The sequence below is a fragment of the Cavia porcellus genome, unplaced genomic scaffold, assembly GCF_034190915.1.
Source record: "Cavia porcellus strain 051 isolate PalLab524CR breed Dunkin Hartley unplaced genomic scaffold, mCavPor4.1 scaffold_3, whole genome shotgun sequence".
Classification (NCBI taxonomy): Eukaryota; Metazoa; Chordata; class Mammalia; order Rodentia; family Caviidae; genus Cavia; species Cavia porcellus.
This window is the reverse complement of record NW_026947486.1, coordinates 118,745,080-118,772,482: the sequence shown is the minus strand read 5'-3', so window position 1 is coordinate 118,772,482 and position 27,403 is coordinate 118,745,080. Positions and strand designations below refer to the sequence as shown.

Below are 27,403 nucleotides of genomic sequence, written 5' to 3'. Positions count from 1 at the left end.
TTCTGTTCACTTTCTGGCTTTTCTATTTGTTTGCTTTTTATCTTGTTTAGATGTGATTTAATTATGTATCAAAGAAAATATCTTAATCCCCTAAATATATTGCTATTTTGATGCTTAGGTAAAATTTGTGTTAAAATATAAGGTTTGCTTTTATGATTATTGCCATGTTGAGCACTGATGCTCATATGGGATTACTCAACAGTGAAGACAAGGTACCCGGTATGCTGCTACTACGGCTGTCACAGGATGGAGAGGGCACCTCTTGCCTTTTCATTAGGCAGTCATGTGGTCAGCTTGCAAGATGAATGAGGCAGTGTTGGTAGTGATAGTCCTAATATAAAACTTGCAGATACAATATTTCAATACTTACAGCTCATCATAGCATCAGTTTTCAGCCATAATCATTTGTCTTACTCATCAGTAGTTACTGAAACACATTATGCTGTTTATATCAGAGGAAGTACTGCAAAGCGGTTAAGGTTTGCTAAAAAGACTGAAGGCTCTCACCAAAATTCTACTGAAACATTATTCCCCTCCCCTCTTTTTGTCTCTAGGAGTACACCATTGATGTATTTTTTAGACAGACATGGCATGATGAAAGACTGAAATTTGATGGACCCATGAAGATCCTTCCACTGAACAATCTCCTAGCTAGTAAGATCTGGACTCCTGATACCTTCTTCCACAATGGCAAGAAATCAGTGGCTCATAATATGACCACACCCAACAAGCTACTCAGACTGGTGGACAATGGGACCCTCCTCTATACAATGAGGTAAGAGAACAAGATATTGAGGTCTCACTCACAGTATATTACTAGGGTTGAAGATAGCGTGTTTTAGGGTGTCTACTGAAAATTCCTTCAAAGTTATAAACTAGAAATATGGATATACACTTCCTAACACATTATTACTACATGCACAGACATAATTATGGTAGATACACATATAAATAGATATTTGGACATATAAACATTCTTAGACACACAGAGATATGTGTTCATCTTATATAAGTATATGCATGCTCAAAGATACCTGTGACTGTTACAGGCATAGTACCCCTATGATGCAGAATCATGAGAACCCAAAGAAATGATAGCTTTTTCAAACATATAATGTATTATGTACATAAATAAAAAGCATAGCAATATTTATTTTATGCAGCATTGCCTGGGGATCCTAAGGAACTGGAAATAAACTTCCCCAACAACTTGAGTTTATATCTTATTGAAATATACTGTACAAAAAATATAAAATATATTTCATACTTGTCTACCTCAGCTGCAAAAGAGACAATCACAATGTTACACATTTTGTGATCCATTACTAGCATTTGAGTCATTAAACATTAAAATTTGTTATAAAAAAGAGTAACTTTGAAGTGCTTGCAATGCAGTAACATTATTTGCCCCAATACTAACAAACTTTGAGGGTTCTTTATTATTTTGCTAGTTCCTCTATTGCTGAATATCACTTCCTGTGGCCTCCTCCCATATTAATAAGATCAGTTAACAGAGTGATTCTATATTGAATCTGTATAAGTGCAATCCTTCAGTGCAGCTTCTATGACTATTTTAAATTTGTGTATTTTTATTTTGCTTAGTGAAACTCAGGCATATCTCGTACATAGATGGTAGATAACTGAAGTGTGTTTGCCTGCATAGTAGGCTTTCTTTTTTATTTTAAAGAGTGTAAAATTAAACAGAACAAAGCAGATCATAGGAAAACAATTTAATAAACACAGATTTCAAAGCAGGACCACTGGATATCTTCACTGTGTATCGTATTGTCTCTTGTTTTCTTCCAAAGAGTTGTCCATATCTTCACAAACAGTGAATTCATACTGAACAAAATAGTACTAAACTGATCAGAACAGACGATGAAGGCATTTTAGGTCTTCAAGACCAGACAATAGGGAAGTCAACAATAGCTGCCATAATATCTCTCATTCTCTTCAAAATAGCTGTCCATATCTTTACATATGTTGACATTAAACAAAAGAAAACAGACTAATATCACTCTGGACAGAGGATAATAGTATTGCTAGGCTTTATATCATGACGCTACCAAATTAGCACTGGGTATCTTAGTGTTGCTTTTTCTTCAGATTATCTGTTCATTACATCTTGCATTGTATAATCTATTCTCGTAAACTGTTTAGAAGTTCTACACATGCATGAATCTCTACATGTATACCTATTATTTTTGTATTAGAGGGAAAACAAATCAAAACAAGACAACAAAACAAATTCCTAGAAAAACATGAAATGAAAAAGACATAAAACCACAATAGTAGGTGATCTACAGTAGTTACTACGATGTCTCTTGTTATTTTCAATAGAATTGTCTATATCATCAGACATAATATAATTGAACATAACACTACATAGCAATATTAATAACAAGATAACATTGGAGACATTGTAGGACTTTAAAGGCAGTTAATAATCAAACCAGAATGTGTATCTTATTGCATCTTATCATCTTCAGAGTAGTTGCCTCGGCTCTTAGACTTGATACTATCATGCATACCAAATTTGAACAAAATCATTCAAGACAAAACAGCAGTCTGAAAAACCAGACTCAAATAAGATCAGTCATAATAAGATAGTGTAAGTAATACAGTGTTTCAGGTTAAGTTAATGGGAGATTAAGGATAGTTACCATAGTATATCCTGATATTTTGGGGATAGCTGTCTGTGCCCTCAAATCTAGTATGAGTAGACAGACTGGAACAGAATAAAATCAAACTAAACAGAGCGATAAGACTACTGTAATTTTTTTTATTTAAAAAGAAAAAAGAAAAAAACACAGCAGTAAAAGGGTACAAGTAGTACAGAATTTCAAGAAAAAAATATACAGTAAGAAATCACTAGTTTACATATTGTCATCTTAGAAACAGTTGTCCAAATTACAAAATTAAAGCATAAAAGTGGACATTCATACAGTGAGATTGCAGACAATTCTGTTCAATGATCCAACAAAAACTCAGTAATATGGTTTTCTATTCTACACACTTAAATATACATGCAGTTATATCCTTTAGACCACTTTATTTTCCTCTCTTTTTTACATTAACAAGTACACTTTTTGGGTTTTATTACTCCCACAGTTCTTATTACTTTTTTTTTTGAAGCGAATAAGACCAAATGTTACAAAACAAAACAGAGTCAGTTAGAACAGAAGGACGGACATAGTATATGATGCAAAAATAGAATACTAGGTCATAAAAAATGATTACCATTATGCCTTTTGCTATCTTGAAAAGAGTTGCTTATATCATCAGGTATAATAGAATTGAACAAAACGTTACAGAACAAGATCAATAAAACCTACACTGGAGACCTTACAGGACTTCAAAAGAAGATAATAGTCAAGCCATAATGGGTATCATAGTAAATCTTACTGCTTTCAAAGTGGTTGCCTATACCCTCAAACTTGATACTATCAAACAAAACAAAATATAGTAAAATCAAACAGAACAAGATGGGGAGAGCAATACTGAGATTAAATCCTGATACACTATTAACCATGTCCTCTGCCTTCTAGACAATTCCTTCCCTTTCCCTTTCTCAGGGTGCTTTGTACATTTTGGGTACCACTAACTCCTTTAGATTAGGGGGTCAACCAGGATCTACCTGAATGGTTCTGAATCTTTTACCCCTGAACTTGATCTTGAGCTGTATTCCTTTTCCTACTAAAACCTCAAGATTTTCCTTCTTTATATAGCTGAGTAGTTCTCTACTGCACAAAAGTGTCATGACTTTCCAACCTATCTACAGCTGCTGGAAGAGCTGTCCCTATTTCTCTCTGGTTCCCTATCACATAAAGCATTGTTTTCTCATCTTTGACTTTTGGTTCATTAACCCTGTTTCAGGTAGATTATATTTCTTATTCAGAGCATCTCGATGGACCCTATCTCCTGATCTATTATGCCTGTGTTTCCTTTTGTTAGTGTATCAAGGCCATCTGTGTTAGAGACTATAGCCAGTCTTCTCTGCCTTATCTCAGCTATGGTGTTGGTTGTGTACTTTTCTCCTTCATTCCACTGTCTGCCCCATTCACTGAGGCCTCTCTACCAGTATTGGTGGAATCTTGGTGATTTTTTTCTCTTTCTCTAGAATATCCTTCAGTATTTTTTGTATGGTTGGATTGGTGGTCACAAACTCCCTGAGTTCCTGTTTGTCATGGAAACATCTTGTTTCTCCATTAATTCTGAGAGACAGTTTTTCAGGGTACATCAATTTTGGTTGGAGGTTATTTTCTTTCAGGGCATGGAATATTTTGCTCCAAGCTCTTCTTGATTTGATAGTTGTGTCAAGAAGTCTGTTGTGATTTTGGTTCGTTTTCCTTTATAGGTCATCTATTTCTTTTCTCTGACTGTTTTTTCTTGTGATGAATTTCTGGGATCTTGATTATTATATGTCTGGTTATAGATGTGTTTTGGTTGTAGCTGGCTGGAGTTCTGTGTGCCTCATGTATCTGAATATCAATTCCTTTTCCTATGTTTGGGAAGTTTGCTTTAATTATTTCTGGGAATAGCCTTTGTAATTCATTTTTGTTAACTCCTGCTTCTTTGATTACATTTTTTATTCTTAAGTTATAGATCTTCTTGTTGTCTTCTAGCTTTGTATTGTTACTTCCTGGTTCCTTGTTATTTTTAAGAGATCTTTACTTTCACAATCACACATTGCAAATCTATCTTCAAGTTTTGAAATTCTAACCTTACTTTCTGTCAAGAAATTTTGCCAGCTTTCAATGGAGTTTTTAATTTCCTGGTAATCTTTTTGGATCTGTTTCATGTATTCTAGATTTTGTTTATATTCTTCATCAAAGGTTTCTCTCCTTTTTCTGTGTTCTTCCAATCTTCCATCTGTGTCTTCTTGGGGAGATACTTAGCATTTCTTTTAGTAATCTTTTTATATCTTGCTTCACTTGAATTAGAATTTCAGTTTTAAGTTTGTCTATGAGGTCACGAAGGTATTCCTTTATGTCCGCTGATGCTGTGTCCAATATTGTATGTTTGCTGCCCTTAATCTTTTCTGTATTTACCTCTCCTGGCATTATTTTCCCTGGTTCAGTGGCTGGAGGTTTTTTCTTATTTCTTTCTCTTGTCATGTTTCTGGTTTATTTCAGACAGTTGTATGGTGGAAGTCTCAGGACCTTTCCAGATTGCTTAAAGTTTTTCTGAAGCATGCTGGCTAGGGGATTGCTGCCCACCCCAGTTTACTGTTATTATCTGAGGTGCACCCAAGGATGATGCAGGTTGGCCCCTCTCCTCTGAGCCAGTCAACAGGCCAGTGCCTTTAACATGTTAGTCTGTGTCGTGCAGAAGTCACAGGTTTAGGACAGTTTTGGCCCTGGCTACTGGGTCCTGACCAGGGGCGTGACCCAGCCCAAACAGATCCCACCAGTCCTGTTTGGGCCAGGTGCAGCCGACTCATGCCTCTGTGTTTCCAGATTCAGACCCTTCCTGCCCAAGTCCAATATGTCGTCCAACCGGTCACCCCCTCCGCAGGACCAAATTTCTTGCACTCACCACGGATTAATGCAGTTCTCCACGTTGGTTCTGCTCTCTGTTGCGCCGCATCCTCCCCGCCAAGGGCCTTGGGCTCACCAACCCTTGCTTTTGGCGCTACTGTGATTTCAGTGTGACCGTGAGTCATCTGACTGCAAGGTGTGCCCAGCATAGTGTGGGACCAGCCCCAGGGACAGTGCATCTGATTCCAACCTTTCATCCACATTTTTTCTCTTTTCATTTTTTTTCTTTTTCATTTTCCTCAGTTTCTTCCTAGGTCGTGAGAATCCCTCTCCTTTCATCTGTTCTTCTCCATGGTGTTAAATGCTAGCGTCTGAGTTGTTTTTCTCAGAAAGGCTCTCCCCCTGCTATCAATCTACCATCTTCCCAGATCCCTGGCTTTCTTTAAATTTGTCTTTTATTATTGTTTTTACTATAATAATTTGAGACACATGAAGATATCCAGGGTGAGGGATGATAATAACAAAGAGTTAAGAAAAAATTTAGACTATAGAGGAGGAGATGAGCAACAAAAAGAGAAATGCAAATAGAGTAGAATAAAATTACAGAAGAACAGGAGAAAAGTGGATAGAGTGAGAGGAAAAGGGTATAAAGAGGAAAATAAGATAGAAGAAGTAGGTAAGCCAGAAGGAAGAAGAGAGGAGGGACATTCTAGACAGAAAACCAAGTGAAGACTTTTGGAGAATGGAAGACAAAGTAAAAGAATGAGCTGATTAGTTTTGTATTTTATATACAGCAATGTAGTTACTGTGTAAGGAATGTATTTATTTCAAGGAAACAAGACTGGAATTGGGGGAAAATGGCTAAGAGACAGCTGGAATCGTCTAGCAGAGAAGTAAAAAGCCTGCAGTTTGGAGCAGTGGATTAAGATAGAGGAGAATATATAAGGAAAAAGGCAGTAAATGTACAAAAATTCGAAATAACAGAAAGAAGGGGCTTTCAAGTTCATAGGCACCCAGCATAGCAGCAAACACCCAAATAATATGAGGAGAGATGTTCCTGAAAATTAGAATGGGCTATATAAAATTAGAGCAAGTTTGGATAAGTTTTTAATATTAATTTTAGAAAAATGAGTTTTAAGAAGATTGGAGATTATTCAGGACAAGATGTCTCCAAACAATTGGATATAAAGTCTTATGATCAAGAGAGAAACATAAGCTAGAAGTAAAAATTTTGGAATTGTAAGAACTTTGGGATAATTAGAGACCATGAGAATGGGTACGATCACTTCCAGAAAGGTTGAGGAATGAAATGAAGCCATACCACGATTCAACCATGCAGCACAATTATCATTAAGTTAGGCAGGAGTCAAGAAGAATGTATGAAAGAAACTGAGAATAAAAGTTAGAGAAGTGTAAAAGGGTTATTAGTGTGCTGTGTATCAAAATCTGAATGTGGTAGTCAGTATCACCACTTTCCAATATTTCTCCTTTCACCTGCTTCTGGGTGCACGGTGGGATTGTAGCTCCTAGGGCCTTAAAGTTGGATATGGACAAATGCCTTCTCGTGACCAGTCAAATGTTAGTGTAAGTAGCAAGTGTCAGTTCTAAGGGAGGATGGGAAACCATTAAGTGCCAGTATGAGATGTGCCATGTTGCTTCCTCTGACCACATTTATAACTTTTGTGCCAGTTGTGCAATGAACAGTTTTTAAGAGTCGGTGTAGTGGCAGTAGCGACAGTGAATATAATGAATCCTTTCTAAACACTTACTTGAAAATGAAAGAAAGTGTTGTGTAGTGGCTAAAATCATGATAAAAAGAAAGACTGCTGTTGTTTTCAGTGAAGAGACTGGCTCATTTAGGGTTAACAGAATAAATGAGCTATATAAAAAGTAAGGAAGTTTCTAAAGAAAACCATAAAGGGTGGTATCAAAATTTGTTTGTGATTTACCAGTGAAGAAACACTGCAGGAAAATACGTAAGCAGATGTAAAAGAATTGGAATAATCCCAAGCATATTACTGAGCATATTGCAATAAAATCGTAAATTAATGACAAACCGCAAAAGCTCTATAGACATACGGAATTTAAATAACACCTGCCTGAACAACCAGTGGATCACTGGTGAAACTAAACAACAAGATAAATAATATCTAAAATCAAACAAAAATACAAACACAACTTAATGGGATCTATGGAAAGCAATGAAAGCATTCTTCAGAGGGAAATTTGTAGCAATGAATTCTCACATCAGGAAAATGGAATGAGCGCAAATAAACAACCTAATGCTACACCTCAAAGATTTAGAAAAAAAAAAAGAGCAAGTCAAGCCCAAAGCCCATACAAAGGAAGAAATTATAAAGATCAGAGCAGAAATTAATGCAATTGAGACTAAGAAAGCAAAACAAACAACTAATGAATCTTAGTGATGGTTCTTTGAAAGACTCCTAGCCAACCTTGTCAAATAAAGGAAAGAAAAAAAAAACTTGAAGTAAGGAGTAAAAACATATCTATTGTTCTGTTGTATTTTACCACCTTCAAAATAAAAATAAAAGGTGTGGTATTTTTAATATGATGGCGTACTACTCAATTATAAAGAAGGATATATTTGCGGCTTTTATAGTTAAATAGATGCAACGTTACCACATTCAAAAGTGAAATAAATCTGGCTCACATGTGTAAACATTGTATTGTCTCCCTAGTGTAAGAAACTGAAAAAGTAAATAAGATTGAAAATCTACAGTAGATGTTGTAAAAGGGCAAGAAACTGCTCAAAAAGAAAACAACTGGGATGGGTGAAAGGGGAAAAGAAGGGAAAAGAAAAAAATATATACACACAAAAGATATCTAATATAATTGTTCTACGCATTTCTTGTAGTTTGTTAAAAATGGTTTGTGCTCATATTGTTTGACCAAGTATGCATACCTTATAATCTGAGCACCTACTTTGAAGGTAACAATATGCAATGTATTAACCATTGTTAATCTCCTATTATCTTGGTTTTGAATTCTATATAATTGTTTTTCTCTTTAAAATAAAAAAGAGAAAAAGAATTGAATATAGTACATGTAAACAGAAAATAACATTACGGAATGAGGTAGATGGAGGCATGGAACAGTGAGGAGGATATGTGGAAGGGTCAAAGATAGTAATTGTTACAAGAGAAGCTTGTGGGAGTATAGTCTGAACCCAGTAGATAAAGAAAATGTTGCATTAATATGCAGCAGAGTACTCTTCTGCTGTAATGAAGGATAAACTTGACTCATTTTTAGGAAAACAGATATGCTTTTAGGTAATGCTAAGTGAAATAAATCCTACATGTAGCTTACATATTGCACGGTTTCTCATATACATAAGGACCAACATAAAAGATAGACCATAGAAAACAGGGAGATAAATCTTTTTTTCAAAAGGGAAGGGGAGGGGCTGGGGATTTAGTTCAGTGGCATAAGCATCTGCCTTGCAAGCAGGCGGTCGTGAGTTCGATCCCCGGTACCGATATTAAAAAAAAAAAAAAAAAAAAAAAAAAAAAAAAAAAGGGAAGGGGACCAGGAAATGGAGGGAGGAAGGCTGAGGTGGGTGGGCAACTAAGGAGAATGAGGATGTATTATGTCCATGTACCAACTCCATATGAAGAGTGTGAATGAGAATGGAGAAATGCGGGTCCACATTCAAGAGGGCAGATCATGAAACAGAGCAAATGATTCGTCATCAGAAAACAGAGTTGCATGTGTAGGAAATGATCAGCATTGACCTCTTCGTTTTAGTTTGAATCAAACAAAAAGTGAAATGTGGTGATTGGAAAATCTAAGTGGAATGCCTCTGTGCTTAGTCTGACATAGAGAATAGAGGAAACAGAAGCGTGGTGTAACCAGTGTTCACTTTCCCACTGTAGGAAGTTCACTGACGACCCAAGGAGGGTGTGGAGGGAGTCTTGTGTTCAAGCTAAAAGTTGCTCCCAAACTGACTGATTTGGTGAATGCTGGCAAGTCACCAAGCTCTTTTCTCCAGTCCCTCACGCTGATAAGACTCTAGCTGCTGCCTTCCAGACACATAAAAGTCACAAATTGGATAAGGTCTGCAGAGCACTCCGAATTTTTCAGCAAGTGTTATTCTGCAACATGTTTTTTTATTGTTTTGACCCACAAAACTTTTATTTTGGATTCCATGGGAAAACTACAGAAGGACAGCTACCTAGAAAAAAATCGACTGGTGTCACCTGTAACTAGGACAGTTGAGAAAGTTGAAGCAAGTTTCCTTGCTTCAGTCTGAGACCTGAGGACAGACCTGAAATGCAGGCAGAAGCTCGCAACCTACTCCATAGTCCAGCAGTATGCACACTAAGCTGTAGCAGCCTCAAATGACACACACATTTACAAAACCTTTTGTATTATTCAAGTGTAGATATATGGAAAACTTTATACTTCTGCTAAAGACATTATGCGTGTTGATTAGGATATAGGTAAACGTGTTCTTTGTGTTCTTTCATGCATATAAATGTTACATAATGCAATAGGGTAAAAAAAAGTTCATCATCTGAATAAAAGGGAGAAAATACTTAGAAAATTTAACTTGACTTTATGCCATTGAGTCAAATCACTTATTTATCACATGCACAAGTGCTTTTTATGTTTAAGGCTCTGCACTTAAGCGCAGAGCTACAGGGATACATAAGACACAGCTCACACTTGCAGTGGCCTTAGGGTTTAGCACATTCATCTGACTAATACTATAAAATACTTTAAGCAGAGGTAGGTGATAAATGTCATGATACTAGAAGGTAAAGAGGAAACAGAATTACACGGGAGCAGTAAGGAAAATTGCAGAAAGCATTTGTATCTTATCCCTTTAATGTGGAGGAAAATGCAGAAATCTGTAAGCAGATGAGGGATGGAGCAGTTGTACACAGTAGTTCAGACAGAGGAAATAGCAGGCACGAATGTATGTGTCTATGAGTTGGCATAATCCATTAGAAATTTCATGTTTCCTCTGAGACATGATATGGGAAACCCAGACTACTATGGGAACATCTGGCAGGGAAAATAAAATGAGTTGGTGGAGACACCTACAATAAATTTTAGAGGAAATTACCTTTCAACTGAGGCCTAAAAGATGTGCAGAAGTAAATGAGATTAAAAGCCAAGGAATACATAAATATCCTGGAGAGCATGCAGCAGGTATATAGTTCTGTCAGGTAAGGAACAGGCATGGGGGTGGCACATGGAGGGCACTCCATGAAGGTTAGCAGAACTGGACCAGAGAGCCAGGCAGGGAAGCAGCCTAGCACAGGGAGAGGCACTGAAAGGTTTCTTGCAGAAAAATGGTGAAGACCTTTTGAAGACTTAACTGCAGAGGAAGAAATCAAATAGATTTGTGTTTTAGATGGAGGAACACAAAGCTGGATGTAAGGTACAAAGCAGGGAAGTTGCCATAATACTCTAATAATAACACAGAGAGCTACTATGTATTGAACACTGTTATGTGCAAAGCACTTTATATAAAACATCTGTAATCTTCAAAGCAACTCTTCAATGTAGGTATAAAACCCCCAGATTATTATCCCTATTAAATTGGTTCAAGAAATGAAACGTAACAAATAGAAATGAGTTGTCTAATATGGTTACTGTTGATAGTTAAATCAAAGTCTGTCAGGCTTCAAGTGATTGATTGCTTCACCAAATACAATTTGAAGTAAGTATATGGATATACATTATGTTGCAGGATGCTGGCTCCTAATTGGAGGTCATGGGGTTCAGCATGCTGTATGGCTGATTCCGGTAATCAAAGATGCCTGCTTGGGAAATGGATGTACTAAGGGTGTGTGAAGAATGATGACCTGCGTGTGAACATTCCTATTTAATGGGGAAGGATAATAAGCTTTGGAAAACTGGCAGTAAGGAAGGGTAGTTGGACTTGTGGCCAAACAGAGTTACCTGTTTAGAAGGATTTCTGTATGACAAATGAGGGGTGATAATCAGGAAATGATACTGACCACATTTATCCCATAAGTTTGTGGAAACATTATTTTTAAAGTGAATGATTTGAGGACATATACGCTAATACAAATTGCTGAACCAAAAAATGTGTAATAGTTTAAATGTGACAGCAGTGGATTCTTTGCTCAGTAAAGTTCAAAGCAAATGACCTTCGTTGACAGAAATCTGATTTCCAAGTATTGTTTTCAGCCACCCAATATCCTTTCATCTAGCAGTCTTGCCAGATTCAACACACAGTCTCCAAGACCACCCTGCTTTTCAATATCTTGTAAGCAGAAAAGGAAGGAGAACGGAGGATTGCATGAAAGAGGTGTTTATAGACTCGCCCTTGAGCAGCATACTCATTTCTACTGGCCTTTCTTAGACCAGAATGAGATCTTATGCTCATACCTTAAAAGCAAGATAAACTGGGAAAAGTAATAGTTCCAAGAAAAAGACAAAACTGAGTCTCTGGAAATTCTAATTTTGCTTTAATTTTGGCTAAAAGCTCTAGTTGTCCTCTTGGAGGATGAGTTGCAAGCAAGGGTATCCAGCTGGTGGACATTTCATAGTCTGGGGAAGTGCTGATGGGAATCTTCAAAAGACAGTGGAAATTAAGAACATAGAACAAGGAATACGTACCAGAAAGAATTAAGTGTCTAACTAGCTTTTAAAAAGGAGGACTGAGAATATCTCTGACATACTCTCCTTGAAGACCGAGTGGTCAGCTCCTGGTCCTTCCTCTGGAAAATGAGGTAAATCATGACAACAGCCACCTTGTAGGGCCATTCTGCAGAGTAAATGTGCTAAGGTGTAGCAATTGTGTGACATATGTCTTGGCACATGGTCGTTCCCTGGAGATTTTACATCTGTTGTTAACATCCTCACTGTTATAGTTAGGGAAATGAAATTCTAATAGAGTAAAGGCAAACCTCTAATACATGGGAAGACTGATAGAGAAACCCACGTCATGGTGGAAACAAACTTGGTCTTCACACTAGAGCCCAGCCCTTCCTCTAATAAGGCAGTGGTTGGGCTGTCAGATTTTAGTAATGCATCTGAGGTGGGCATGACAAGTAGCAGCCGGAAATGCAGGTCTGGAATCCAGAAGAAATTTGACACAATGAGATTTTGTAAAAATTGAATGCATTGTGTTTATAAAATGTCTTCTAAGTATTGTGCCTCGTAATGCCAGTGTTCTATATTTAACTGAAACTCAAAGGAAATAGACAGCAGCTTTTTCATGTTGAATCATCAAGAAGAAAGTGATGTTTTGAACAAATTAAGAGAGACTTCTATTAGATTGAGCCTATGACACTTTCTTTTATTCTTTGATTGTATGATTGGGTCAGATTTGCTTATGTACTGGGATTTTGCCAACCATCATCTAAAGGACCGATTTCACATGATTCCAGGAGCGCCTACTTCAAAATTTTAAAAGTAACGTTCCTCTCTTCCTAGTTTAGATACAAATAGCTTGCATTCAAGTTTTCATTGTGCGAAGTACCTCTCAGGCAAAGCAGTGGGCTAGACCGTCAGTGGTGCAGCATTTAATGTAATCAGGCCAACCAAGCATTGCCAGCTTTCTTTCACAGAGTCTGTTTTCTATAATATTTTTTGCTCCAGGGTTTTCCTCCTGCAGCTCCTTATTCATAGAACTAGTGGCCAACTCACAGAGTCACATTTAGACTCTCTCTAACGAACAGAAATAAGAACATAGGTGAGGTGTAGTGGCTCATTTTGGGCTCTCAGAAAGTTTAGGAAGAGTTGAGAAAAAAGAAAGTTTGAATTCTCAGGAAATCACAAATTACTGTGTGTGCTTTGTGTATTGACATCAACTCCACACTCTCCATTAGTTCATATCCTGGGAGAAAAGATAAAGCACATCACTTACTGCACTAAAAGGCACAAACAGAAGTTTCAAACTTCAGCAGTGGCATGCTTGTGAGCTAAAGTTTACAGGATACAGTCAGACGTGGGGTCATAGGCTCAGGTACAGAAGTGTTCTGCAGAGGAAATACGTATTTAGGCAGTGTGGGGGAGGGAGGGAAATATTCCCAGGATTCCTTCCCACACTTTTCACTTTTTCCAGTTGAAAATGGAAAGCAGTGCCTTGAAATGAAAAGGAATGCTTTTCTCTTAAAAGAAGCCGGTCTCTAGAAAGGTTAATATGTTAAAAAGTGAATTTTAATGCTGATCAATATTGTTCTGAAATACCCAGCTATTTTAGATGGTGCCACAGGCAGAGTGGAGACCCATATTACAGTGGAATAAGTAACGGTGTAAGAAGCGAAAGCTCTGGGTGTGAGTCCCAACTCTGCCAGGCTAGCAATGCAACCTGGAGCAAAATATTCCATCTTTATGGATCTCAATTTCTCCTTCTGGAAAATGGGGATAAAAAGCTTCCCCAAGGAGCAGTTATCAACCACTATGCTCCATGCCAACCATGTTAAGGATGGGATTGCAATGGTGAACAGAGATCCTCTCTCAAGTTGCTCAGAATCCTAGGCAGGAGACGGGCACACAGATACTAATAATCTTAAATGCTAAGAACTAGGATATCTCTGGGGTTTTTGTGAGCCGGAGAAAACCATTGTCAGTAGGGAACAAACAACCTATCATGGCAGAGATAACGCTTTAGCAAAGATGTGAAAAAAAACCACAAGGTAGCAAAAATAATCGTACTGCTAATTCTATTAGTTCACAGAAAGGAACAGATAGTGCTCATGTTGTTTGATTAACTTTGCATGCCTGTATCCAGTAATCTGAGCAATCATTTTGAAGATAGTAATATGCAATAAACAGCAATCGTTAAATCCCTATCATCTTGTTTTGAAATCCTATTATCATTATTTTTTGTTGCTGTTGTTGGTTTTGGATTTTTCTGTGTTGTTTTTCTCTTTAAAGAAGGATATGAGAAACTGTGTTGCACACAGGAGGTGTAGCAGAAAGCTATGGTGAACATTTTAATTAAAATAATTTTATTACAGTAAAAAGCACATTACCATTAGTTTCCATCTAAATGTCCCCCTTGTTTCAAACACACTTATCCAATTGCTCTTACCACTTTTTGAAGCAGTTCTGGAAGTCCTCTTTCATTTCTTTAGTCACATTGTCATCACTGCTTCTAAGTCTAGAATTAACTGAACACATTTACCTGTCATGATGATTGTGATTCTGGTGATGAACCAGAAGTCTCCTTGTGCCAGATCCGCTGGACAAGGTGGATAAGGACACACCATGAAGTGGTGGGGGGTGGCAATGAATATTTTACAGCAATAAAGATTGTAAACTTTAAATAAATGCTGCACTTATTGATCAGCCTTTGCATAAAGAGGAAAGGAAATTCAATTCGAGAAAAAGGCAACGTATATAAAGACAGACACATTAAAGCTTTGGGGAAATTACAAGGGCTTGCAAGTGGAAGGAGAGTACAGGAAAGTGAGTGTCACAAAATGACAGTGAAGCTACGCCTCTGAGATGACAGTTAGCTCTCTGAAGGCTGAGGGTGGCCGGGAGTCACGTTCTTCCTTGCTTCGCGTGTGCTGAGCCCTTTGTCTGCAGCCTGAGGATTTAACAGGCAGCAGGCAGACAGCTGAGACTCAGTGACTAATGTGCCCTAGGTTTTCGTTTTGGGTGGTGGCTAGAGGGGATTTATTACCCTTTCTTTTTCACTATAAATCCCAAGTCTTGCCCTTTACTCCATGATTAAACAAATAGCCGTCCTGGCACCTCCACTCCTTTTAAAGTGTGGTCTCTAGTTTGAATTTTAGAAAGAATATTCCTCAGAGTACATAGCAGATTGTTCCACTTCCAAAAGGACTAGTTGACAGATTCTCCATGACAAGGCTTCACTGGACCTCAGACACACTTATTCCCTCACAGCTTAAGCTTCTGTCTCTTCTATTAACTCTTAAAAGTGTGACAGCCACACTGAGGCACCAATACGTGTATTCAGTAGCCTTTACCTTTAGGACTGTGGAGCCTGGTAACTTTTATTCCTCTGAGGGTTTCTCCTAGTTTTTGCCCTTCCTCCCACATGAGAGAGCCAACCTGGAGCAGCACGCCAGCACCACATGAGACAGCAGACCTGCACCAAATAAGCAGCACCCCAAGCCCACATGAGAGAGCAGACCTGTAATGGAGGAGTGGCACTCTACTCCTAGAGGACAATAGCATGGGGCAGTCAAGGCAGAGACTGGCCAATAAGCCTGTTTCTGGATGGAGACAGCACCAAAGAGAGAAGGGAGAAAGCAGAACCCAAGCTGTAGACATTAAATCCAACGTCCCACTGGAACCCCTGACTTGTGGCCTACATCCAGCAGAGAAATGAGAGCTACTCTACCAATGCCAGCTACCAATGATGGCAAAGACACACATTGGCTTGAATGGCAGCCACTGTCTAGGGAGAATGCAAGAGGGGCTTTTAGTGCAGGAAGGGCATCTCAAAAACCCGTGGGCCCTAAAGCCAGGCATAGAAAATCATGTCTGGATGGTACCAAGAGTCACTCAGTAACACAGGAATATTTTTCTTTGACAGTGGCCCCTGAATACAGATTTTCCTATTTTGTAATTTTTTTTAAATCTTTCTTTGATTGGATTTTTTTCAGAGTTTGGAGTTTTTCCCCAATTTTTTCCTCTTCTTTCAGTTTCTTTTTTGCCTTTTATCTTTTTCTTTTTCAGCTTTTTTCTGTTTTTATCTCCTGTTTACACTCCTTATCCTTTTTCTTCTTTTTTTGTTCATTCTTCCCAGTGGCTCTTCTCTATTACTGTTATTTTCTTTTTACTCCATAATAGGACATCCTGCCATCTTTGTTTCCCTCTTTCTCATAGCCCGTCACCTAATTTTTCAAATTTGACATTTCATCCTCCAATTCCTCACTTCCTCCATCTTTTCTAGGATAACAGCTAAAACTCTCTAGATAAACGCTTAGCTATGCTATTGCTGTTGAACACCGTGCCATAGTTAGTAGAGATAAAGTTGTTCCCACATAGTAGATATTTACCATAGGTAAATAGTAGTCTATATTTGGTTAGTCTTAGTGTTCATAATATATGTATAGATCTCTTTTTTATGGATAAGGCTGGTACTTTTTGATCCTTACAATCTGTCAATATCCAGTTTGTATCTCAGGCTATAATTATGCTAATGTTATTACTACAGCCAAGCTGTCAAAGTTGTTGTTACTAATTCCTTTCTTGGAATGCCAATATCTACATTGTCTAGGAGTCATTAACAATATTATGGATCATTTTGAGAGAACTGGCTTATGAGCCAAACATGCTGCAACCTCCCATCCCAAGTAATTGGAAGTGGTGGGATATTGGGGCAGAGGTGAAAGCCAGGAGCTAACCATGCCCAGGGGACACCACTGAAGAATAGACATTAACTAAAGAGGTCTCCATGATAGAAAGAGAATTTTCCACTCCTATCTGCTCACAGGCTTCAACACAAACAAGTTAAAAAAAGGGAAACATGACAAGATAAGCCATAAAAATGCCCCCTAAAACTCCAAAGCCTCCCAAAGCTGATTCATAGGGCACGAAGGAGAGAAAACCAAATACCTGTCACCCAAATTATTCCAAAGATATCAGGGGAAATAACAAAGCAAGTCAATAATGCAATTGGGAAAATCACAGAAGATACGAAAAAATGTATTGGGCCAACTTAACAAAATTATCAGCAAGTCTAAAGAAGACAATAATAAAAGATAGAAGAGCTAAATCAAATAATTGAAAATAGCTTAATCAGCATATGAAAGAATTAGAATCTATAAAAAGGATGCAAATAGAAAATCAGGAGATTAAAAATTCTCTTGAACATATGGGCTGCAGAAGTGACCAATGGAGGAAAGTCTCAAAGCCAGAGACAGAGCTGTAGTCAGTGACCAATGAAGAGAAACATTTTAAAAACAATAAGAGAACATGAAAAATGGATCCAACAGCTCCTAGATGATGCCAAGAAGATTAATCTGAGAATAACTGGAATTATTTTTAAAAAATCAGAAGATAGCACAATGGCACAAACAACCTGTTTACTGAAATAATAGATGAAAACTTTCCAAACAAGATAATTAAGTGAGACTTATAGAGACCCTGTGGCCATTATCAGAAAAGAACGGTCTCCACAACACATTGTAGTCAAAATTCCAGAAGTCTGTCACAAAAACACATCTTGAAATCAGTTAAACAAAAGCAATGAATCACTTCTAAAGAAAACCCATTAGAATTACAGCAGATTTCTCAACCTAAAACCTTAAAAGCCAGGAGAGCTTGAAATGAAGAGTTTCAGGTTCTGAAAGAAAATGATTTCCAACCTAGGCTGCCATATGCTGCAACACTGTCTTTCAAAATTGATAGGAGAGTCAGATATTTTCATGATAAAGGGCACCTAAAAATGCATGACCACGAAGCTGGCACTCCAAAAAATTCTCAAGGATACCCTAGAAAAAGACAAAGAAGCTGACAATGACAAAAGTTTGATACAGTAAATACATCAGCTAGGGTGAGCAGTTAAGTGGAGAGGAAAGAGGTAATCAGCAACAGGAAAAGAAGGCAATGACAGGAACAAGTCAACACCTATCAGTAATAACTCTCGATGTTAATGGTCTCAGTTCCCCAAAGACATAGATGGGCAGAATGGATCTAAAAATAAAATCCAATATTGTATACCAGAAACACATTTAACCCGAAAAAGAAACTCATACTAAAAATTAAAGGATGGAAAATGTTTCATGCCACAGGAACCTGAAAAAAAAAAGTGTAGCTGTCTTAGATTCAGACAAATTTGGCTTAAAGGCAAAACTGATCAAACGGGGAAGGGAAGGTAACTATGAATTGGTTAAGGAAACACTCCAACAGAAAGAGGTAACAATTACTAACATGAATCAAACAGTGGTGATCCAGCTTCATAAAATAAGTACTAGTGGTCATAAAATATCAGATAGCACAAACGAAATTAGACTGGGGAGGCTCCATACCCCCATCACAAAGAGACCAACTAGACAAAAAATAAGAAAGATATCAGAGCTGAACAAAACTTTTGAACAAATGAATTTAAGAAATATTTGCAACAACAGAATACACATACTTTTCAGCAGCACACAGAACTTTCTCCAAAATAGGCCACATTCCAGCCAATAAACTAACCTAAGTAAATGTAAAAGAATTGAAATTATACTATGCTGTTACCAGACCCTGCAATAGTGATGTCAAACCTTTTAGAGACTGCAGCCCCAAGCCCAAATATATACTGTGAAGTGCCAGCATTGCAATTATACATGAATACGGAGGTTTTAGTTCTAAAAGGGCAGCTGTGATCTGATGCTCAGCTGCGGGGTGACTTGGATTGCCTGCTAACAGAGAGGTCTGCATGCCCTCTGTGGCACGCGTGCCATCTATTTGCCACCCCTAGAATGAAGTTACAAATCAACAGTAAAAGAAAACATGAAGTATGTAAGCACACGAAAACTAAACAACACCTTCTTCACTAAACAATGGATTACAGAAGAAATCAAGGAAGAAATAAGCCAGTTTCCAGAACTAAATGAGGTGGGAGGGAAGGGCTCGGGATGAGGTAAGGAATGGGGATGTGTTACATGCACGTATTCACTCCACACAGTGCAGACGTTATGGACCATAAACGTGGGCTCCTAAAGGGGAGAGGATTAAGACACAGGCTGGGGAGGGGAGGGCAGGGGGATGATAAAGGAACTAAGACATGTTATGTATCTGTACTAACTTCTCACAAGGAAAAGAAACATTACATAGTGTGTGCATGTACTAATAAACTAAAACGAAGAGAACACTTGTGGCAGCAACAGATCTCTCTTTTAAGCACTCCAGTCCCATTCCTGAGATCAGAGCTTTACATGCTAATCCCTTCCCAAAGGACCTACGCTTCACATTTGTCACTGGAGATGAAGTTTCAACTTATGAATCTCAGGAGGATGCAAGCGCTCAGGCTGCAGCAGGGAACAAGGACATGGGTGATATACCTCTTGAGGGGGACTGTGGTTTTCAATGTGTTAGTGCACTGGGTGGATTCTCATCTAGAAACAAGTGATTTACACGCATTTATTTAATCTAGTTCAAGAGATGAGAGATATGCACCCTTCAAGGAAATTACAAATTTGAAAAGTACAGAGTAACAAATGCAAAGTAGACACATGGCTTTTCTATGACTGGTATGAAAAATAGAAAAATAGCAAATAGCATAATAGAAAAATAGTCAGCAAATAGCATAGTAAGACTAATCTCTGAAGACGTTCTCAGTTTGAAAATATGCTGAGCTATTTCTAGTGACCCTGAGATAGGGACACCAAATAACCAAATAGATAATGTCTTACTTCCAAAGAAGTCGAAGATCATTTACCTAGTGTTTTTAAGTCAGTAGCAGAGATTCTTAACCTCGTGAAATGGAATAACATAATCAGTGGGACACATGTTCCAAACTACCATGTTAACTCATTATTTACTCTAACTTCATTCTACTTCCTACTTCTTGTATCTGATGTATCTGTGTCTGATGTGAAACCACTTTCATCCACAGATAGTCTAGGCCACAGGAAATGAATGAAGTGTTGAACATCACTCATATCTGGGGAACTTGTGGGAAGATATTATCCCAGCTTGGTAATTCTCCATCCTCAGATTTCTTACCTTCTCAATATACCGTACTCCCTTTATGATATCATTCAGTCCTGAGGTTTTCATTAGCATGTGTAATATGTTAGCTAGCGAGGCACAGAGAATTTAAAGTAACTTGTGCACACCTACTAGGTGGTAGAGCCCAGTTCTAACTCTGTCAGTCTGCTTTTGGAATTCATGTCCTTTTTAAAAATTGACATAAAGCTTGCATATATTCATGATATACAGCATGATGTTTTCATAAATATGTTCATTGTGGAAAAGCTACATTCAGCTTGTTAATATATGCATTACCTCACATACTAATCCATTTTTGTGGTGAGAATATTCTCTCTCTTCTTGGCAACTTTAAATAATAAAATATGTTGTAATTAAGTACAGTACTTAATTACAATAGATCTCTTGAACTTGTTCTTTATATTTTCCTGAATTTGGGATCCTTTAACCAATATTGACCATACCCTCAGTCTCGTAAATCCCTTCATATTTGAAAAGATGTGTCTCTTTCAGTTCCTTCTATGCATCCTTTATTTTTCTCTTAATTCATCCTTTGCCTCACTCAAATAAAAAATGGCATGTGTTATTTGAGCTAGTATGCCTGATTTATTTCAGTAAGCATTCAGTTTTCCTAGTGCATTCATTTCCCCACAAATGTCTTGAATTTAGCCTTCTTTATAGCCAAGCAGTGTTCCACCATGGTTAAATACAGCGTTGTCTCTCCCTGTTCATCTGTTGATGGACTCACAGGGTGCGTGTCTTACTATGGCTTTGATTTGCATTTCCCTGATGGTTAGTGACGCTGAGCAACTTCTCAGGTACCTGTTGGCCACATTACATCTTCTTATGAGAAATACCTATTCAGGATCTTGGCCATCTTTGTGATGCTCGTTTTCTTGCTACTGAGTTGTGTTTCTTACATATTTAAGACACTAACCCTTCATTAGATATAGGACGTGAGAAATTTTCCTCCCATTTATAGGTTGTCTCTTCACTTTGTTGATTGTTTGTTTGCTACAGAGAAAAATTTTAATTGCACAGACCAGTGTCACAGGACATTTCCTTAAGTTTTTTCCTGTATGTTCATAGTTTCAGGTCTTGCATTTAGGCTTTTAATCTATTTCCATTCAGCTTTTGCATGTGGTGGGAGGTAAGAATCTTGTTTAAATCTTCTGCATATGAATTCCAGTTTATCAGAGAGAGTACCCTTTCCCTGTGTGTGTTCTTGCATCTCCATTGAAAATCAATTGACTGTATATGTGATCATTTATTTCTGGGCTTTTTATTCTGTTCTGTTCATCCATGCTAGCCTATTTTATGCTAGCTCCTTGCTCTTTTGATTACTACACATTTGTAATATATTTGAAATCAGGAAATGTGATACTCTCAGCTTTGTTTTTTCTGCTTAAGAGGTCTGTATCTATTCAGGGTCCCTTGTTATTCTATGAAAATTTTAACTTTAAAAAAAAAATTCTGTGAGATTGACATTGATGTTGTGTGTAGGCTTGCATTAAATTCATAGAGCATTTCCATGAACATTTTAATAATGTTCATTCTTCCAGTCCTTGAACAAAGGATACCTTTCCATTCATTTGCGGCTTCTTGAGTCCCTTTCATGAGTGTTTTTTACTTTTCAATATAGAGACCTTTCACTTCTTGGGTTAGATTTATTCCTAAACATCAGTTTATTTGTATCGATATTATGACTTTAACGCTTTTCATTTTAAAGCAGTTCTATGATAGTGTACAAGAATGTTACCGGTTTTTGTTATGTTGATTTTGAATTTGTTAACTTTACTGGATTCGTTTTTCTAACAGCTTGTTGTGGAGTCTTGTGGGTTTTGCATGCTTAACCTCATGCCTACAAACAGGGGCAATTTAACTTCTTCCTTTCCAGTTTGGGTGCCTTTTCTTTTTTTACCTCGTGGCTTTAGCTGCTTCTTGAATAGAAATGATGAAAGTGAGTAGCCTTGTCTTGCTGGAAAACTTTTTAAGTTGGACATATTAACTGTTTATTGTAGATGACTTTCAGTGTATTGAAATACATTCTTCCATATCTAATTTCTTGTTTTATATATTCTTGATACAAACATTTTGCCAGGTATATTTCTCAGCTGTGCTAACTCACTTTTTGCCTTGTCTTTTCATTTTTATAGTGTTCTTGATGATTAAATGTTTTAAATTGATGAAGTACAATTTGTAAGAGCTTTATTGTTTTGTGTATCATGCTTTTGCTGTAGTACCTAATATATCTTTGCCTAATTTTGAGTAGCAAAGATTTTCTCCTACGTTTTCCCTTGGAAATTTTAGTTCTTCAGTTTCTGTCTGTACCCCATTGTTGGTTAATGTTTGCTAGTGCTTTGAAGTAAAGGTCTGTGCTCTTTTTATCTTTGTTTCTAATTAGTGCATGTTTGCCATGCATAATCATTACATTGATAATCAGGAATTTGTACATGCACATAGTATATAACATCATTTAATTGTTTTTCCCATTCCTCTCCCCTCCCTTCAAGCCTTCTTCCTTCCCCCTCCATTTAAAAAGCTTTGTTCCCTTTTCCTTCCATTCTTTCTCTATTTAAATTCCTTTTCCATTCCTTGCCTTTCCCTACCTCCCCTTCCTTGTTCCCCTCCTCTTTTGAACACAGTCTTCCTACTCCCCAATGGCTAGGCTCCATTTTTGCTTCTAATTTACACTTTGCATTTCTCACAGAAGAGAAGCAATGTGATATTTACACTTGTGTGCCTAATTTATTTCATGTAAAATGATGACCTCAAGATGCAGCCATTTAACAAAAATGACTCGTTTATCTTTCTTTATGGCAGAGTAGTATTCCATTGTATATAAATATCATTCATTCATCTGTTGATGGGCATATGGGCTGTTTCCAAGATTCAGGTATTACAATCTGTGCTGCTATAAAATTGGGTGTGTATGTATTTATGTCGTTTGATGCATTTAACTCATTTTGGAAGATACCTAGAAGGAGAATAGCTAGATCAAATGGAACTTCTAGTTTGATTTAGTTTTTGAAGAATCTCCATACCTATTTCCTTAGGGATTGTATCAATTTATATTCCCACCAACAATGAAGTGTAAATAAATACATGATAAAAATATTTGTGTCAGGCATCTGAGATGAATACACACTTCTCAGAGGAAGAAATACAAATGGCAAATAAATACATGAAAAAATGTTCATCATCATTGGTTATTAGGGAAATCCAAATTAAAACCACACTGAGATTCCATCTCACTCCTGAAAGGATGGCCAGGATCAAGAAGACCAACAACAACAAGTGCTGGAGAGGCTGTGGGGGAAAAGGAACTCTCTTACACTGTTGGTGGGAGTGTAGACAGGTACAACCTTTGTGGAGGTCAGTCTGGAGATTTCTCAAAAAGTTGGGATTGGAAATCCCATTTATTCCAGCTATTCCACTTCTAGGCATATTCCCAGAAGAACTGAAGGCATTATACCACAGTGATATATGTGCACCTATGTTTATAGCAGCACAATTTGTAATTGCCAGATCTTGGAAACAACCCAAATGTCCATCAACCGAGGAATGGATAAAAAAGTTGTGGTACTTCTATACAATGGAGTACTACTCAGCTATAAAGAAGGATCACATTGAGGTATTTATCAATAAATGGGCACAGCTTGAAACCATACTCATAAGTGAACTAAATCAAACTCGCATCTGTGAACTCCGAATAGTTTCCCTAGTGTAGGAAATGAATCAAATATATAAAAGTATGTGATAACCATGATTCCCCATTATATGGCCTTGAAGCCTTATAAAATTTTCACTCATTAATTGGAATGGCTTTATTCTGGGCTGTTTGATATCATGGCCGGTGATGCAATGAACAGCCACTTTGATGAAAATAAGACATAATAACAGCTAGTGCCGATTTAATAACATCTTGTCTTAAAGCCACACCAAACTATGGTTCTTCTGTCTCCATTGATTTTATCATGTTGTAACTTGCTGGATTTTATCGTATGTGGTAGTATAAACAAAAATTGTTATAGGCAAAGAGATAATATTGAAACCATTGATCATTTTTTCTGTTAGCTGGTTCTAAATACTCTACAATGCTTTCATCCACTTGAATGGTGTTACATAGTCTTGATATATTTTATGCTATAGCATATGAAGTTATATTCAAATATTTCAAAGAAAAAGACTCTATGGTAACTACTATTAAGTCGGGTTATTTGGTGGTGAAACACTAGGTTGCTGAAAGTGTCATGCTTTAACCTGTATTGTTATGTTGTTATGCCCCCTTTTATCTCACCCTCTCCCTTATTCATTAAAAATTATTTAATTTTTTTAAAAAAGTATATCAACCAATAAAAAATGCTGCTGGGTCTGTAGGGAAAAAGAAACCCTTTAAAACTGTTGGTTAGAGAGTAGACTAGTACAAACACTGTGGAAATCAGTGTGGAGATTCCTCAAAAAATTAGGATTAGAGGTCCCATTCAACCCAGGTATTCCCCTTCTGTGTATCTTCTCAGAAGGAATGAAAAACATCATACCACAGTGACATATGTGAAACCATAAGGTTCAAAATATACAATCGTCACTGTGAAACGGGAGGAAACTGTTCAATAAAAAGAAGAAGCTAAGATAGGGGAAAAGAGAAAGGATAGAAGGGAAAAGAAAAAAAATGCAAGTTAGTTATACCATTAGTGTCACTTAGTTCACTGAATAGGAAAGGTTGTGCTAATATTGATTGAAGAAATTTTTATGCCCATATTTTGTACTTGAGTGACTAAAGATAATGATGTGTAATTTATCAACAATTGTTACTTTTTCATTATTTTGTTGTGAAAATTTGTTTTACATTTTCTTCTTAATATTAACAAATAAAGTAATTTTAAAAAATATTTGTGTCATAAATATATATAATGTTCCTGCCTGGCAAGTGCGAGGTTGTGAGTTTGATTCCTGATAGTCCCCACCCAAAAGAATATATGAAACTCTCAACAATTAGAAGGATTCCTTTTTCCCCACAGCATTGCCCCGCTAGCATTTGTGACTGGTTGATGTCTTCATGATAGCCATTCTATCTGGATTGAAATGGAATCTCAGTATTATTTTAATTTGCGTGTGCAAAGTGCAATGCAAATGATGTTGACAAAGGGACTATGTTCTTTATAAAAATACTATACTACTTCTATTAACAGGTACTAATTATATATTTTAATGGGATCCAGTGTGGTGTTTCAGAACATGCATACAGTGCATAATGATCAAATCCAGCCTCCCATTATCCACCCTTCCATGCTTCCTAGCCTCTAGAAATCACTCCTATACATTCAAGTGTATTTCCTTTAGCTTCTACATACAGAGAGAACGTGTGATACTTGTCTTTCTCTTTCTGGCTTACTTTGTGTAGCATGATGGTTTCTGTTTCTTTCCATTTTGCTGGAAATGACAAAAATTCATTCTTCTTTATGGGTGAATAATGCTCTGCTGGGAGGTGCACACTACTGTTTCTTTGTCCACCTGTATCCTGAGGGACACTGAGGCTGATAGCGTATCTAGCTATTGTGAATATGGCTACAATCAACATTTGAGTGCTTTCTCCTTCATATGCTGATTTCACAATCTTTGAATATATATCTGGAAGTTGGCTAACTGATTAGGTACATTTAGTTTTTCCTCTTTTTTTTTTTTTTTTTTTTGGTCGTACCTCCAAAATGCTCTCCAGGGTTCACCTTGAACTCACTTTGTAGCCCAGGCTGGCCTCGAATTCACAGTACTCCTCCTGCCTCAGCCTCCCAAGTGCTGGGATTAACAGGTGTGTGCCACCATGCCCAACTGCATATTAATTACTTATCAGGAGTATAGCTTAAAATATTTTCTTTCATTCTGTTGATTGCTTTTTTTCCCTCTATTGATTATTTCTTTTGCTTTGCAGAAGAGTTTTTGGTTTGATATATCAACTATTCTAAATTCCTCATATTTTCCCATATAAATTTAGTGTCAGCTGAAACTTAGCTGTTTTACAAAAAGGAACAAGATTGGGCTTTTGAAAGGAAGCATTTTGAATTTATAGAGCAATGCCATGAGCATCGACATCTCTAATCTCTATACACGGAGCGCCTGAACGTGCCACCTGCATGGAGAGATAGTTTGGATTTGTGCTTTCCAGTTTTTGTCTTGTGTTCTTTTGCCTGCCTAATTTTTGACAGCTTTTCTTGAAGCATAGTTCACACATCATATAATTCATCTCTTAAAGTCTGAAATTAAATGATTTTATTACCCTTGCAATTTTGTTTTGCAATCACCAATAACTAACCTCAGAACATTTTAATCACCTCAAAAGAGAAGCTCTGTACCCCTAGCGGTCATTCTGCCTTATTTTCCTTTTTATAATGGCTAAATCATTAATAAAAATCAAATATAAGACAGCAGACATACTTGCCTGTTCTTTGGGCTAAGTAACTTAGTCTTTTACTATTAAGTACTACAATGTTGCATGTGGATTTTCTGTAAATGCACTTTGTCAGTTGAGAAAGTTGCCTTTTATCCCTAGACTTTTGAGTTTGGAGTTATGGTGAGTGTTGGATTTCATCTCCCTACTTTTGTTCTTTCCCTTCTTCTATTTATTCTTCACGTAGCTGCCAAAATAATCCTAAAATATTAGTCAATTTAAGTCAGGCTTATGCTGATAATAATCTTGCAATGCCTTCATATTTCACTCAGAGAAAAAGCTAACTTATCACAGAGGGCCTTAGACCTAGTAGGACACCCCCTCCAGTTTCCTTCTAGAACTTACTTTCTAGTACTCCTCCCCCTAGGTAACTTTGCTACAGTCTCGGGCACTTACTTGCTATTTCCTGAGCACACCGGACACGCTCCTGCCCTGGGGTTTTCACATGTGTTACTTCTTCTACTTTAATGTGTTTTTGCCATGCGCTTCACCCCCTCACTTTCTTCAGGTCCTTGCTCAGATGCTACATGCAGTTAGTGAGGTAAGTCCTGGACGCTCCTAAAAATTTCAATCCTTTCTCAATGCTTCTACCTATGTTTTATCTTTCTTCATGGAGCTCCTCACCTTTCAGTAGACTATAGAATTTGCCTGCTTACCTTTTTTTTGTTCCTCTACTTTGATATAAGTTTTAAGCAGGGAAAAAAATCTAAGTAAGTTCCCGATGCACATTGTTTAAAATACTGTCTTCATGCATAGTCAGTGATGAGTAAATATTCACTGACTACATTACTGAGTCAGGACACTGAACCCAGGACCTTGGCACTGAGTTGTACCTCTCCATCCTTTCTTATTTTTACTT

At 37.2% G+C, this 27,403-nt stretch overlaps 1 protein-coding gene across 5 annotated transcripts in view; it reads left to right on the top strand.

Annotated features, from left to right (window-relative positions):
- Nucleotides 1-27,403, top strand: part of Gabra3 (gamma-aminobutyric acid type A receptor subunit alpha3) — a 393,665-nt gene that overhangs the window by 308,476 nt on the left and 57,786 nt on the right. For all 5 annotated transcript variants that reach the window (XM_063246537.1, XM_063246536.1, XM_063246535.1 and 2 more), the window contains one exon: nucleotides 555-775. In XM_063246537.1, the coding sequence (XP_063102607.1) occupies nucleotides 555-775 (221 nt within the window). The remainder of the gene's footprint in view (nucleotides 1-554; nucleotides 776-27,403) is intronic.